This window comes from Rutidosis leptorrhynchoides, chromosome 4 (assembly GCF_046630445.1).
Source record: "Rutidosis leptorrhynchoides isolate AG116_Rl617_1_P2 chromosome 4, CSIRO_AGI_Rlap_v1, whole genome shotgun sequence".
Lineage (NCBI taxonomy): Eukaryota > Viridiplantae > Streptophyta > Magnoliopsida > Asterales > Asteraceae > Rutidosis > Rutidosis leptorrhynchoides.
The window spans coordinates 541,640,383-541,653,607 of NC_092336.1; the positions used below are offsets into that span (position 1 = coordinate 541,640,383).

Sequence of the window (13,225 nt, forward strand, 5' to 3'; positions counted from 1 at the left end):
TTTAGAACACTCACCTCACCCGCCCCAAATAAAGTTTCTCCTAATACTCTCTAGATTTTTAATAACACATGACGGAGCACGAAAGAGTGAGAAAAAGTATAGTGGCAAACTACTTATAACCGACTTCACTAACTTTAACCTCCCACCAAATGAAATCGATTTAGCCTTCCAATCCGCGAGCCTTGAGGAAAATTTGTCGACCACGGGGTTCCAATGTTCAATTCTATTCATATTTTGCCAAATAGGTAGCCCTAGATATGTGAACGGGAGCTCACCCACTTTACATACTACCCGATTTGCCATACTTTCAACTTACTCTTTTGACACACCTAGACCATACACGAGGCTTTTATGATAATTAACTTTAAGACCCAAAATATTTTCAAAACACTTGAGTAGCTTCATAAGGTTACAAAAATTATGACGACTCCACTCTCTTAGGAAGATTGTATCGTCCGCATATTGGAGGTGAGAGATCAAAACTTTATCGGACCCAATTTCGACACCCTTAAATAGCCCGGATTCAATGGCCTTTTTTGTAAGAACATTTAATCCCTCCGCTGCGATAATAAAAAGGAAGGGGGATAATGGGTCCCCTTGTCGGATACCTCTCTCAAGTTTGAATTCATTCGTAGGGGACCCGTTAACCAAAACGGATACTGATGCCGATTCAATACAAGCCAATGTCTACTTTCTCCGTCTATCACCGAAACCCATTTTCTTCATAATATTTAAGAGAAATTCCCAATTAATACTATCATAGGCCTTTTCAAAATCGACTTTGAAAATGAGACTTTTTCTCTTATATTTAGTTAAAAAATCGATAGCTTCGCTAGCGATAAGGACCCCATCAAGAATGAACCTACCCTTTATGAACGCGCTTTGCACATTATCAATAAGACTAGGGATGACTTTACAAATTCGAGACGAAAGTATTTTTGCTAGAATCTTAAAGTAACACCCGATGAGACTAATGAGTCGGTAATCGTTTAAATTCAGTGGGTCCATTTTCTTTGGAAGAAGGGTTATAAATAAAGTGTTACAACCATGCGATATCTCCCCGTTATCCCAAAACTAACTCAACGCTTTTAACAAATCTTCCTTGATAATATCCCAATGTAGCTTAAAGAATTTGAACTTGAAACCATCTGGGCACGGTGATTTGGAGCATCCACACTCGCTAATGGCCTCCCACACTTCCTTTTCTGAGAAAGGGACTTCGAGATCAGCAACTTTCGAAGTTGTGATAGTGTTAACAGCAGGCATGTTGTCATCATTTGCAAACTGCATCCGATTTGAGTTAATACGCTTGAATTGTTTCTCAAAGTGCACAAATGCAGCCTCTTCGACATCCATGGGACACTCGTTCCATACACCATCAATGATGAGACCCCGAATATTTCTTCTAGCATCCCTTCTTCTAATGAACGAGTGAAAAAATTTGGTGTTTTCATCCTCATCAACCATCCACTTGGCCCTAGACTTTTGCTTTGCCATGTTAGATTTAATTTATTTCCTTGGCAATCCACTTTCTTCTAACATCCATCCAATTGGTTCGTTCATCACTTGTTAGTTGTCTGCTTTCGGCAATTATTTCCCATTTGGTTGCTTCGCTCATTGACTCGTTGATTTCTACTTCAAGATTACCAAGAGCTGTCTGACTAAATTCTTTCAAGGCCATTTTAACACTCTTCAATTTTTTTTTTTCGAAATATACAATCTGCACGTGTGCCTTCAAACTTCTGATCCCAACAATCCTTAATAATTTTAGCCAAACCTTCCAAATCTAGCCATTCATCAAACACCTTTATCGGTTTAAGACCGTAGTCTATGGACATATCCCGCAACACAATAGGATAATGATCGGACAATTTACGTTCTAAAGCCATCACCGAGATGTCCCCCCAAGATTGTCTAAATTTCTCCGAGACCAAGAACCGATCCAATTTGCTAAACTTAATGCAGTTATCACATATCCTCGTGAATCTTTTACCTCCCATCGAAACATCAATAAGGTTAGTCTTATCAATAAACTCATTGAACCAAGTTGCCCTTCCTTCCACAAATTCGCAGTTTTGTCTTTCAGTTTTATCCTTAACCTCATTGTAATCACCACAGAGTACCCAGTCCACGTCATATGTACATACAAAGTTTTCAAGACTCGACCACATTTTTGCTTATTAGAATCGTTATAGGAGTCGTAGACATTAAAAATAATTAACTCAACATTCTTTCCCGCTCATTTACCCCTAACAACAATGAAAAAAATTGTCAAAATACGTTTGCTCGGCCAAAAAACAGTTAGAGTCCCAAACCAATAGCATACCCCCCGATTTCTCGATTTTCTCATTTTAAATGAATTCAAAATCTTGGGAGCCCCAAATCAGACTCACACACTTTCTATCAATGGTATTACACTTTGTTTCTTGAAGAGCTACAATCACAGGCTTTTCTCGAGCTAAGAGTTTTCGACAATCACCTATTTTACTCTCTTTACCCGACCCAAACCCCCGAATATCGAAGGACATAATCTTCACTAAAAAGAACAGTAAACGAACTAAAATAGGAAGAGAAAGGGTTAGACCTTTTCATCCACCCACTTTAGACACATCTGTTTAGCAAAGTCATCAAGGTGCACACTATTATCCGAGTATTCACCACTGATTCCTCCATAACCTGCCATAGAATTGGACTTAGATTGCTTCGATCTTCTACTGCCTTTGTCCTTTCGATTGAGCTTCGACTTCGAGCTTTTCTGCTTTGATCTCGTGAAACATTTAGCCTTCATAAATAGTGTTGAGGCTATCAAATTATTAAACTCTCTGAGGTTCATGTTTTGTGAAGATTCTCTGCCTTTACTAGCTAGTTCAATGTTAACACCATCGTGACACAAACCAGCTGTGAACATCGATTCAATCCCATCAACTTCGTCTCCACTGTTATTAGATTCACCTTCATCCTCACAAGGGGGGTATTGGATTTATGCTCACACCGTCATCGACTGTATCGCTTAGATTAATTGCAACCTTGACCGACTGATTAATATCTTTAGCTAGACCAGGTTTAGCCAATAGTTCAGGTCCGGTTTCATTAACCAACGTGGGATCACAATCAATGATGTTACTAGACTTCCCTTTGTCTTTATTAGGCTTAATGCCTGGCCCAACTGGAGACATAGTTTCACCATCTTTATTGGGCTTAACCTTAACATTAATGGGTCTAGTGTTTGGCCCAAGAGGAGAATTACCAGCTTTTTCGTTAGTGGGCTTAGAGCATGGCCCAATAGGAGAATTAGTTCCACCACCCTCTTCGTTCAAATTTGAATTAACCCTATTATCAAACTCGCCGTTTTTACCAGTTCTCTTGTCAGAGACGTTTGGGTTTCCCATACTCTTGGACTCCACCCTTGTGTTACCAATGTCATCATTATCTTTAGTTTCTTTCCCAACAGATACATCATTAACGACCGTTTCCATATTCCCCATACATATAGACCCCTCATCTTCCACCGCCATATCCGGGACTAATTTTCCAGCCAAATCCCCGTCTGCGATTGGAGTGGAATGATTATCATCTTCGTTGTCATCTGACCTAGAGCTGGATGCATCATCATTGGATTTGATTTCTCCTTCTTTCCATTCACTAACACTAGGATCCTCCATGTCCAATTCAATTATATCACCAATTTCCTCAATTGCTTTGACGTAAAATAAACTCGTTCCTGCTTTTAGTTTGATTATTTCATTGATAAGTTTGTTACCCCATACCTTAACAAGGACACGACCTGCAATTAGGTTTTGGTTCCCGATCAGAGTGCATTTACTGGTTTCAAGGATTTGACCCCACCACATCGCTATTTTCCGAAATGTATTATCCAACCAGTAGATAACCGGAACCCCCATAATGTTGACCCAAGTGAGTCTGTCTGCAGGTTTTCCAGGATTGTTCCCTGCTCTGATGTTGTCCAACCAGTTTCTTAAGAAATGGTTGTTATCCTTGTTAGCTATCTCCTTAGCTGTAGCGACATTTTCAAAAACAATCATAATTTCGGTGCCTCCTAGGTACTTTATCTCGTAATTACTAAATCCCTCACCATCACACAGTGACCGCATGTTTTCCACGTATTCAAGTTTCTTCGCATCGCCAATGATCGCCTTATCCAGGAGACATTTGTTATCTTCAGTGTTTAGAATCGCTGTTCTTTCTTGGATTAACTCCTCCTCATTACTCCTTTTTCTTATTGAGGATTTCATCCCTTAGGTCATATGAATGTTTATCACGAACGACATCACTAAACCTTCTTCCATCTCTCAATGACCTTGGAGAAACTGCCTCGTTGTTACCTGCTGGACTTTACTTCCTGGTGTTATTTTCAGTCGCCGGTTTAGTTCCTTCTTCCCCCTTGTTTCCTTTATCCTTCGCCTTGTAGATTAAGAGTTTTTGCTCATCGATCCTAATCTCCCTCAGTCTGGATAAAAGTTTATCTTCATCAGCAACTTCAGCAAATCTAACGAACGCGAATCGATGCCCATTTCTTAATCTTTTTTGGACCATGTACACATCTCTCACCCCATCCGTAATTTTTTAAACATTTTCCACAAGTTTACAGTTTTCCAATCCTCGAGAAAATTGTAGAGCATGAACGATTTCCATTACTTTTCGGTTTGACGTCAGTTGTAGTTCCCTTCGTTCCCACTATTAGATTTCCTAGCTCCTACTGTGCTCGCCGTCGTGTTAATCCTCCCATCTCTCGAGTTTTTTTTTTCTAACTTCTACCCAAGGGTTTTCACACACACTCTCTCTCTAGATTCTCTCTCATTCTCTCACCTTGTGGTTTAAAAAGAAGCTTATAACGTGAACAATTTATTATTATTATTATTATTGTTGTTGTTGTTGTTGTTGTTGTTATTATTAAAAAAACTGAATAAATAAGGAATAAAATCTTCAAAAAAAGTCAATAAAATAAAAATAACAATTGAATTTACCAATTGATTTAAATTTTAGTTCAGCAAAAATTCATTTGTATTCTAAAGATATAAATATAAAATTAATAATTATAAATATATGTAGTAAGCAAATAATGGACAATTAAGTAATTTCTTTATAAAAAAATAAAAAAAAATAAAAAATACTACTAAATTAAAAACCCCTAAATGCACGTGATATTGGTCTTTTATGACCTCCAAATTGTAACAAATAGAATTACAGATTCATTTTAGGTTTCTATCAAGAAGAGTTTGAGTGTTCGGTGACTTCATCAAAGACGCTTAAGCTTTTTGTCTCTTTTCTTTTATTGTTTAGATACATCTTAATCTCCCGTTCGTCAGCTAGATTGGATGTCATCTCTTAGTTTTTTTCTTTTAGTCATGTCTTATGTGCTTTTTGGGCTTCGTCTTTGTTGTTGGTTGTGCGAGCTTTGTGTAGGTTTGTTTAGTTTTGCTCGGGTTTCATGGTTGTATGTTTGAGGGAGGATTCATTTTGCTGATGATCCACTTTGTTTATTATAAAAATTTATCCGTTTTTTAGCTGGAAAAAAAGGATTACAGATTCATGTGTTCAGAGAGATTTTTATCTTAGAACGTTGTACACAATTACATATTACATACCATATAACAAACGTTGTACACAATTACCAATCCAAAAAATAGAGAATACAGAAATATAAAACAACAACCTCGGAATGAAGTTCAGGGACCAAACGCCTGATTTCATGTAAAGCACAGGGACCAACGACACAATTTTCTCTTAACTTTACATTTTACTTTTGAATCTTAGGGCGTGTTTGGACGAACGTAGCTGGAGCTGTAGCTTATAGCTGAAGCTGGAGCTGGAGCTGGAGCTTATGAGCAGGAGCTGGAGCTGGAGCTTATTTTTGAAGCTGGTAGCTGAAGCTTATTATTTTTTAATAAATGTTTGATAAACTAGCTGGAGTTTATTTTTCAGTTTATAAGCTCTACTTTTTTTCATAAGCTACTACAAGTAGCTTATTTTTTCAGAGCTTATGATTTTCATAAGCTATACGTTTTTTGTCTACCAAACGAAGCTTACGACTTGAAGCTTATTAAAATCATAAGCTTAAGCTTCCATAAGCTCCAATAAGCTACGCGCCAAACACACCCTTATAAGGAAATAACTATGATATATTGCAATAAAACATGTATATCTAACAATATAAACATACAAATTACATATTAAATTTTTCATAATATATGTTAAATAGTAAATTTAACAAATTGTGTTATATCTTCTACAAAGATTACACTTTCTTGAGGATAGATTTTAATTATGTCATGTTATATTTATTTTTGCTATATAACTTTTTTGTTTATAATTTAAAGTAGAAAATATTATAATATTTTTTTAATATCCAATGGATATCCATTAACCCGCTTAATTCAATATATATATATATATATATATATATATATATATATATATATATATATATATATATATATATGAAAATATATATGGATGAACGAAAATTAAATGAATATGAATATGACATTACTCGCTTCATATACAATCTTTTGCCGTCTCTAGTATTGACTATTGAATAAGGAGTTCTTTTAGGATAAGGGATAGTAGTGTAATTTGAGTTTATGAATGACGTATTACATTTGTAAGTTACGTTTGCATTCAAGGGCGGTTGTTTTTGACATCTAAATTTTTTTAAATTTGAGTAATAGAATTTTAATTTTGTTATACAGTACAACAACAACAACAACAATACCCAATCTCACAAAAGTGGGGTATGGGATTATACAGTAATAGATAATAAATAAAAAAGAGATATCTTAAAACCAAATCAACTCAAGAAAATTAGACCCTTAAGATCTTTTAATCTTATTGTCGATGTCGATAATGACAAGGAACTATTACACGTGAAACCATCTAATTAAGTAGGCTCGACATATTTTCATTACCCATGATGTTAAGATAACCAAAGATTGTGATGTCGACTCTTTTATGAAAGTTGGTTGCTATTTGTTTTATAGAAGAAATAAAATAAAAAAGGATATTCGAAAAAGAGACTTCATTGAATAAGTCTTAGAAGTTGAGGGGTTACAAAGAAACTATTTGTCCTTTATAAATAAAAAAATATAGTGGAATCAAACAAAAAGTACTAATTGGCTGTTTTCCTGCAACTCTTTTTCTAGCTACAACACACAAAAATAAATGGGGGCTCTGGATCATCTTTCAAACATGCTCGATTGCTCAACCGGAAGGCACAAAAGATACAAAAACAACAAACAGTTGCAGGTAACTAGAATTATCTCTCATTGTTTATTCTAAGCTTTAATTATTTACTTTGATCAAGTTATTTAGCTAGGTTTTTATGTACAGCTTTCTATGTATTGTGTGCTAATTAAACTGCTTAAAACATTTATGCGTTTGATTAATTGATACGGTAAGTATTATTAGGAATGAGATTGAGGGAATGTATTCATTTTCATTAATGTTTAGTAAATGGGTGTGATTTTAAGAAATGGTATCAATTATCAAATCCACCAGCATAAACATTTTCTAACAAATAAAGTGATGGGTTTGAAATTTCATTCCTATTTCCAATAGAAACTCAAATCATTCAAACTAAACAAATTTTATACTCCGTAACAAATAAGGTGAAGAGTTTGAAATACAGGATGATAATAATAACAACAGTACTCTGTAACAACATAGAAATAATGGAGTACCATTTATAACAACAAAAAATAATACGCAATAATAGTAGTAGTGAGAGCATATTAACATTGAGAGTTGTACTAAATACAAAGGACAATAGTATACGGCGTGCATATAATAGTATAAAGATATGGAAGTATATATACATATACTTCTACTCCATATCTTTTCATACTACTGTACTAAAAAACACTCAAATTAGAAATTAGAAATAACATTAATCTAACTATAACAGATTAACTATTGTTGTTGTAACTATAACACATTAACACCCTCATATAAAAATATCTGTCGCCTGAAAACCCCCCTCTACATTAATCATACTTATACTAAGCCCTTATATATACATGTATTTCCAACTAAGATCCCATTATTCATTTATTTACTACTTAAAGAACACTTTATTAGTAGAATAAAATGTATAAATATCTCTACTTCTCTAAATACACTGATTATACCAATTTATATAATAACACTTTACTCATATATATCAACCTCAAACCTTTCAAATTCCAAAATCTGAATTCAAATGTGCTGATTGAACTTGGTTATGAACGAGAATAATATATTTGATAATTATTTTCATAGAACTTTATGAATAATGTAAAATTAATGTATTAACATTTCTATTGAATATGTAAAATAATATAATTGTTTAAGAAGTATTTCAGATATAATTTAAAAATGATAGTGTAATAGTGTAATAAGTGTATTAAAGAAAAATATAGATGCCGAATGGTTATAAGAATAATAATTCAATAATTTAACATTAATTGGACTCATTATCATTTCAATTAAAACCAATCAAACTCACTTTTAAACACCCCTAACTTTTGGCTATGATAGTGCTCCCAACAACTATAGATATTTTGATATCTTGTAGGCCCACATTTCCTAAGGGTAAGTATACTATTTTTGTGAGGGGTCATATCCAAGTTTTACTTCTTTCTTTTTAAACGTAAAAAGATTCGGTCGACATACACCCGATAAATAACCAAAATTATTTTTTATGTCATCATAAATAATTAGAGTAGAGTACTAGACCCTTCCTATTAAATTTTACTGTCCACAAAGAAATTCAAATCTTATTATTATTATTATTATTATTATTATTGGGAGAGTGATTCGTACCCCACCTGCTTTTAGCTATACACCACCAAAAATGCTTTACAGTGTTGTACTGTACAACACTATAAAACATATTTAGTGGTGTACGGCTAAAAATAGGTGGTGTATGAATCAACACCCTTATTATTGTGTTTAATGTTATTATGTCACACTACCGTGTGTTTCATCTGTTAATTTGTTGATTTTAACAAGAGTAGAATTTGTTAATCATATTTAGACTGTTGAGATCAGAGTGAAGATTGATTGCGAAGGATGTGAACGCAAGGTACGAAGATCGGTTGAAGGAATGAAAGGTGTGCAATCCGTTAGCATCGAACCAAAGCAACATAAGCTAACCGTCATTGGATATGTTGAGCCACACAAGGTTGTGTCTCGTGTGGCTCATCGAACAGGCAAGAAAGCCGAACTCTGGCCCTACATGCCATACGACATTGTTGAACACCCTTACGCTCAAGGTGTCTATGACAAAAAGGCACCTGCTGGGTACGTGCGATATTCTCAAGACCCGTCCATGAACCACTTGGCTCGTGCTAATTCGACAGAGGTTCGCTATACCACCGCTTTTAGTGATGAAAATACAGGTGCATGTGCTATCATGTAAAGTGGCATATGTTTATAACATGTTTAGACTACCTCTTTGAGCCTATGTTGTTAGTGCATATTTGTAATTTCTAGTTCTTTGAACGTTATCTTGTACCTAAGTCATGTAATATTGAACTTTGTATTGGGAATCGTGACTGTTGAATGTTTGATATTGTGCGTGAATGTGTTAATCAATAGTTAAACTGACCAGACAGTCGATCGACTGACAGAGTTAGTCGACCGACTGAAGACACTGTCGGTCAACAGTGCAAGGTCGGTGTAAGTTGATCTTCGATCGACTAAACACGACAGTCAACCAACTGTCGCTGCAGAAGTATATATACGGGATTTGTGGTTCATTGATAGTTTACACACTCCCACATAACCCTAGCCGATTGTTATCGTTTGTAATCGTTCCCAGACCTCTATCCCATGGAATAATACCTTTTAGGCATCGTTCTAATCTAGATTAAGGTCTATGTTCGGCTAATTCGGTCCTGTGAACAAACCGTTATTCGATTGAGTCTAGGTCTAGTGTTTTCCGCCTCTAGATAGAGTCTAGATTGATTATAAGGTCCAGATATTTTGTCTACATATGTTATTCTAAGTATGGATATAGTTAATAGTTAATACTATTAATTAGTCTACATATATTGTAATATAAGAATTGCTCTTGCACTTTAAATTTGGTTATATTTGTGTACATTGGCCTTTAGTCCTTTCCACTAACAATATAATATATTGATTTACAAAGAGGTTATGTTTCAAGTTGCGGGTGCAAGAATAAAAAGTAAAAAAATTTGTACACTTTAACTTATATGACTAAGAATATAACATAAAAACATTAGAACATACATATATGTATACAAAGAATCAGATTATTCAATATCATTGTCTGAAAATGATTTATCAAATCCTGAAAAGATTTTGAGTGCATTATAATTTAAAATTGGTTGTATGTTGTATTCAGTTCTATTCTTGTCTTTATCTGACTGATACAAGTATCTTTATAGTTGAAATAGTAGTTGGAAATTTTTAGAAACAAAAATGCAAGATGCACCACCAGTGATAACGAGGGACCACACCATTGATAAGTTTATGGACTTTAAGCCAAACTTTTGTGAAAGAGACAGATCAAATTAAAATTTGAGAATCATTTCAGTTTTGAAAGTAGTATTTCACTAATACTGTATGCCTAAAGTTAAAAGATCTTACTTTGTTATCAGTATATCTCACTTTTTAAGTTTTAACCCTCTTGAAAGGAACACTTTATCAATTTTGTTCTCATATTGAGTGGAAACCTTTTTTTTCTTTCCCTTTTTTTAACAAAAATAACGAAAACTTATATAAATAAGAACACGTTTTTAAAAAGAAAACGAACAAAAGATACAAGAAAGAACTTGATAAGGCTTGTACCTAATGATACCGCAACCCGCATGCGCACCTCATATGCATGCGGGCGCTTAATAGTGTGCGTATACGTGTGCTTGTGTGCGCTATGCGGTATGCGGATTGTATCTGATTCCTTTGTTCTCGGTACAGCGGTTGCTTAGCTGTCAAGTAAATATCTTTTCCATAATTATATCCGTGATTCGGGGGAGTCAGTTATGGATGAGGTTATTATGATCTGGGACGGTTCTAGAATTAGGGTTTGCCTATAAATACAAACCATAATCATCACCTACGAGACACAGCATATTACGTAACCATCACCTACGATACAAAAGCATCATTCGGCATCTTTTCAAGGTTAACAGGTTAGTCTTTCGTAAGCTAGTACCTACGACCTTATTTGGGGCCTCTTGATCGACGACCGTTATCGGAGGTGGACTAAATCACTTGGCCACCCCGCCGACATCATCATGTCGGCCAGGATTATTCACGGTAGCCGGACCGGAGAGCCACGTTCTAAGATCCTTAAACCCCTCTACGTATTGAGCAGGCATATTTAACCCTATGGTAAAAATATGCATGATCAAGTGGTGCTTTCATCGAGAGTCGAATTAATTCAAGACTGTTTAATTGCTTTTTCTTTTAAGGTTTTGAATTGTATGACTCGTTATTTACAAAATTTTTGAATTTTTTTTCTTTAACAGTGTCATGACTTCCGAGGAATCATCGGAACATACCCAAACAGATATTCAAAACGCACCGTCTGGTAGTCAACAGACACCGGTTATGACTACGGAGGCGGCTATTCAGGCGGGGTACACGATGTACCCTCCACCTATATCCGGCGAATCCTTTCAGAGGTACAAGCCGATATATTCAGACGGGATTACACCGCCAAGAGCAAACTCACCAGTCACAACCACGCGGCTGGACTTTTCGTCAGTGGATCCAAGGGTCATCTTGGCAAGCACTAGCGGTGGAACAACGGGGCCGCATGTGGTTTGCTGCGGCCAGGTACCTATTTACAGTACCACTGTTTCAATACCTCTGCATACGCAGAGCATTCAACAGAATTCGTCATTTACACCGTTGCAACCTTGGCAACCACCCCGCCCAGTTTCACAATTTTTAACTCCTGCGGATGCGCAGGCGTTACTTAATAGTTGGGGGTTTGGTGTCATCCCAGATGCACTCTCATTGGGCGCCGATAACAGCACAGCGCATACAGTTGGGCTTTTAAGTGTGTATCCTCAGGTTTCGCAGATATCCGCGCCACAGGTTTCGCTTCCTTTACAACCACCTGTGTACTCTGCGTCTTCAAGTTATCCCTCTTTTCTAACGCAGCAGCCTTGGTTATATCCGCAGACGCAGGGTCAACCTTGGCAAAATGTTCAAGGGCAGGCAAATCTTGCAAGTCAATTCATGCAGGCCGCACCTCCTGATATGGTTCACTTATTTTCACAACCTGACTTTGTTCAGGACATGATGAAGCATTTCTTTGCAAACTTGAAAGGGGATCCTGTTAAACCACCCTTCGAGCTACCGACTACCTTTGACAAGTTTCCTCCGCATATATCCGCATACCCGTTTCCATCAGCACCAAAGGTACCTAGCACGTTGGGTACTTACAATGGCCTGATCGATCCAGATGATTTTTTACAGCGTTTTGAAGGCGCAATGCGCACTCAAGGCTGGGTGGATCCGGTTGCGTGTCAGATATTTCCTATGACACTACAGGGTATTGCTCGTGAGTGGTTTAATAAGTTGCCGGCGGGTAGTATTGCCGGGTTTATGGATCTGCGGACAAAGTTTTTACTGCAATATCAGAATCAGAGACCACGCAAGCGCACTCACATTGAATGCCATGACATCGTGCAGAAGTCCAAGGAATCTTTGGGTGAATTTCTCACAAGATATACTAACGAGTGTCTGCGCATACCAGATCTCAAACCAGAGCAACAGATTTCCGGACTCATACATGGTATAAACTCAGAACGTCATCCAACACTGGTAAGGCGCCTGCGCCATACAGTCCCAACAACTTATGCTGAGGCGCTTAATAAATGCCACGACTATATGCGGAGTGGCGAAGATAATGACATCCCAACAGCTAGCTCACGCAACGAGAGGAAGGACGACGATGATCGTTCGCGCGATCAAAATCGCGGTAACAACTCTCGCGGAAGGTATCCTAGCGGTGGTCCTATCAGGAATGATAAAGGAAAATCAAATGGCAATTATCGAAACAATAATCAGCGCGACATCAATAATCAGAACTATGCGCTACTCAAAAGTTTGTCTAAAACGCCAAAAGAAATTTTGGCAACCGAACCGGTATGCGCAACCTTTGCGGTTCCAACTCCGCTTACAGAATTTGGTAAGCGGGATAAAACAAAGTATTGTGAATTTCATGACGATCATGGTCACGACACCAATC

General features: G+C 36.5%; 2 protein-coding genes across 2 annotated transcripts; one reads left to right on the plus strand and one right to left on the minus strand.

Moving 5' to 3' along the window:
• Nucleotides 1-1,682: 1,682 nt before the first annotated feature.
• LOC139842633 (uncharacterized) lies at nt 1,683-2,171 on the minus strand. Its single transcript, XM_071832751.1, has one exon. The coding sequence runs from the start codon at nt 2,169-2,171 to the stop codon at nt 1,683-1,685; it is 489 nt and encodes a 162-aa protein (XP_071688852.1).
• Nucleotides 2,172-7,110: 4,939 nt separating this feature from the next.
• On the plus strand, nt 7,111-9,566 carry LOC139845105 (heavy metal-associated isoprenylated plant protein 26-like). Its single transcript, XM_071835328.1, has 2 exons — nt 7,111-7,263; nt 9,032-9,566. The coding sequence occupies exons 1-2, from the start codon at nt 7,180-7,182 to the stop codon at nt 9,413-9,415; spliced, it is 468 nt and encodes a 155-aa protein (XP_071691429.1). The 5' UTR covers nt 7,111-7,179; the 3' UTR covers nt 9,416-9,566.
• Nucleotides 9,567-13,225: the final 3,659 nt, after the last annotated feature.

What these genes read in the sequence shown, in the direction of transcription:
- LOC139842633 (XM_071832751.1), bottom strand. Translation starts at nt 2,171, where the DNA reads ATGTGGTCGAGTCTTGAAAACTTTGTATGTACATATGACGTGGACTGG.
- LOC139845105 (XM_071835328.1), top strand. Translation starts at nt 7,180, where the DNA reads ATGGGGGCTCTGGATCATCTTTCAAACATGCTCGATTGCTCAACCGGA. An exon ending in AAAACAACAAACAGTTGCAG is followed by an intron (nt 7,264 to 9,031) that starts GTAACTAGAATT and finishes AATCATATTTAG; the next exon opens with ACTGTTGAGATCAGAGTGAA.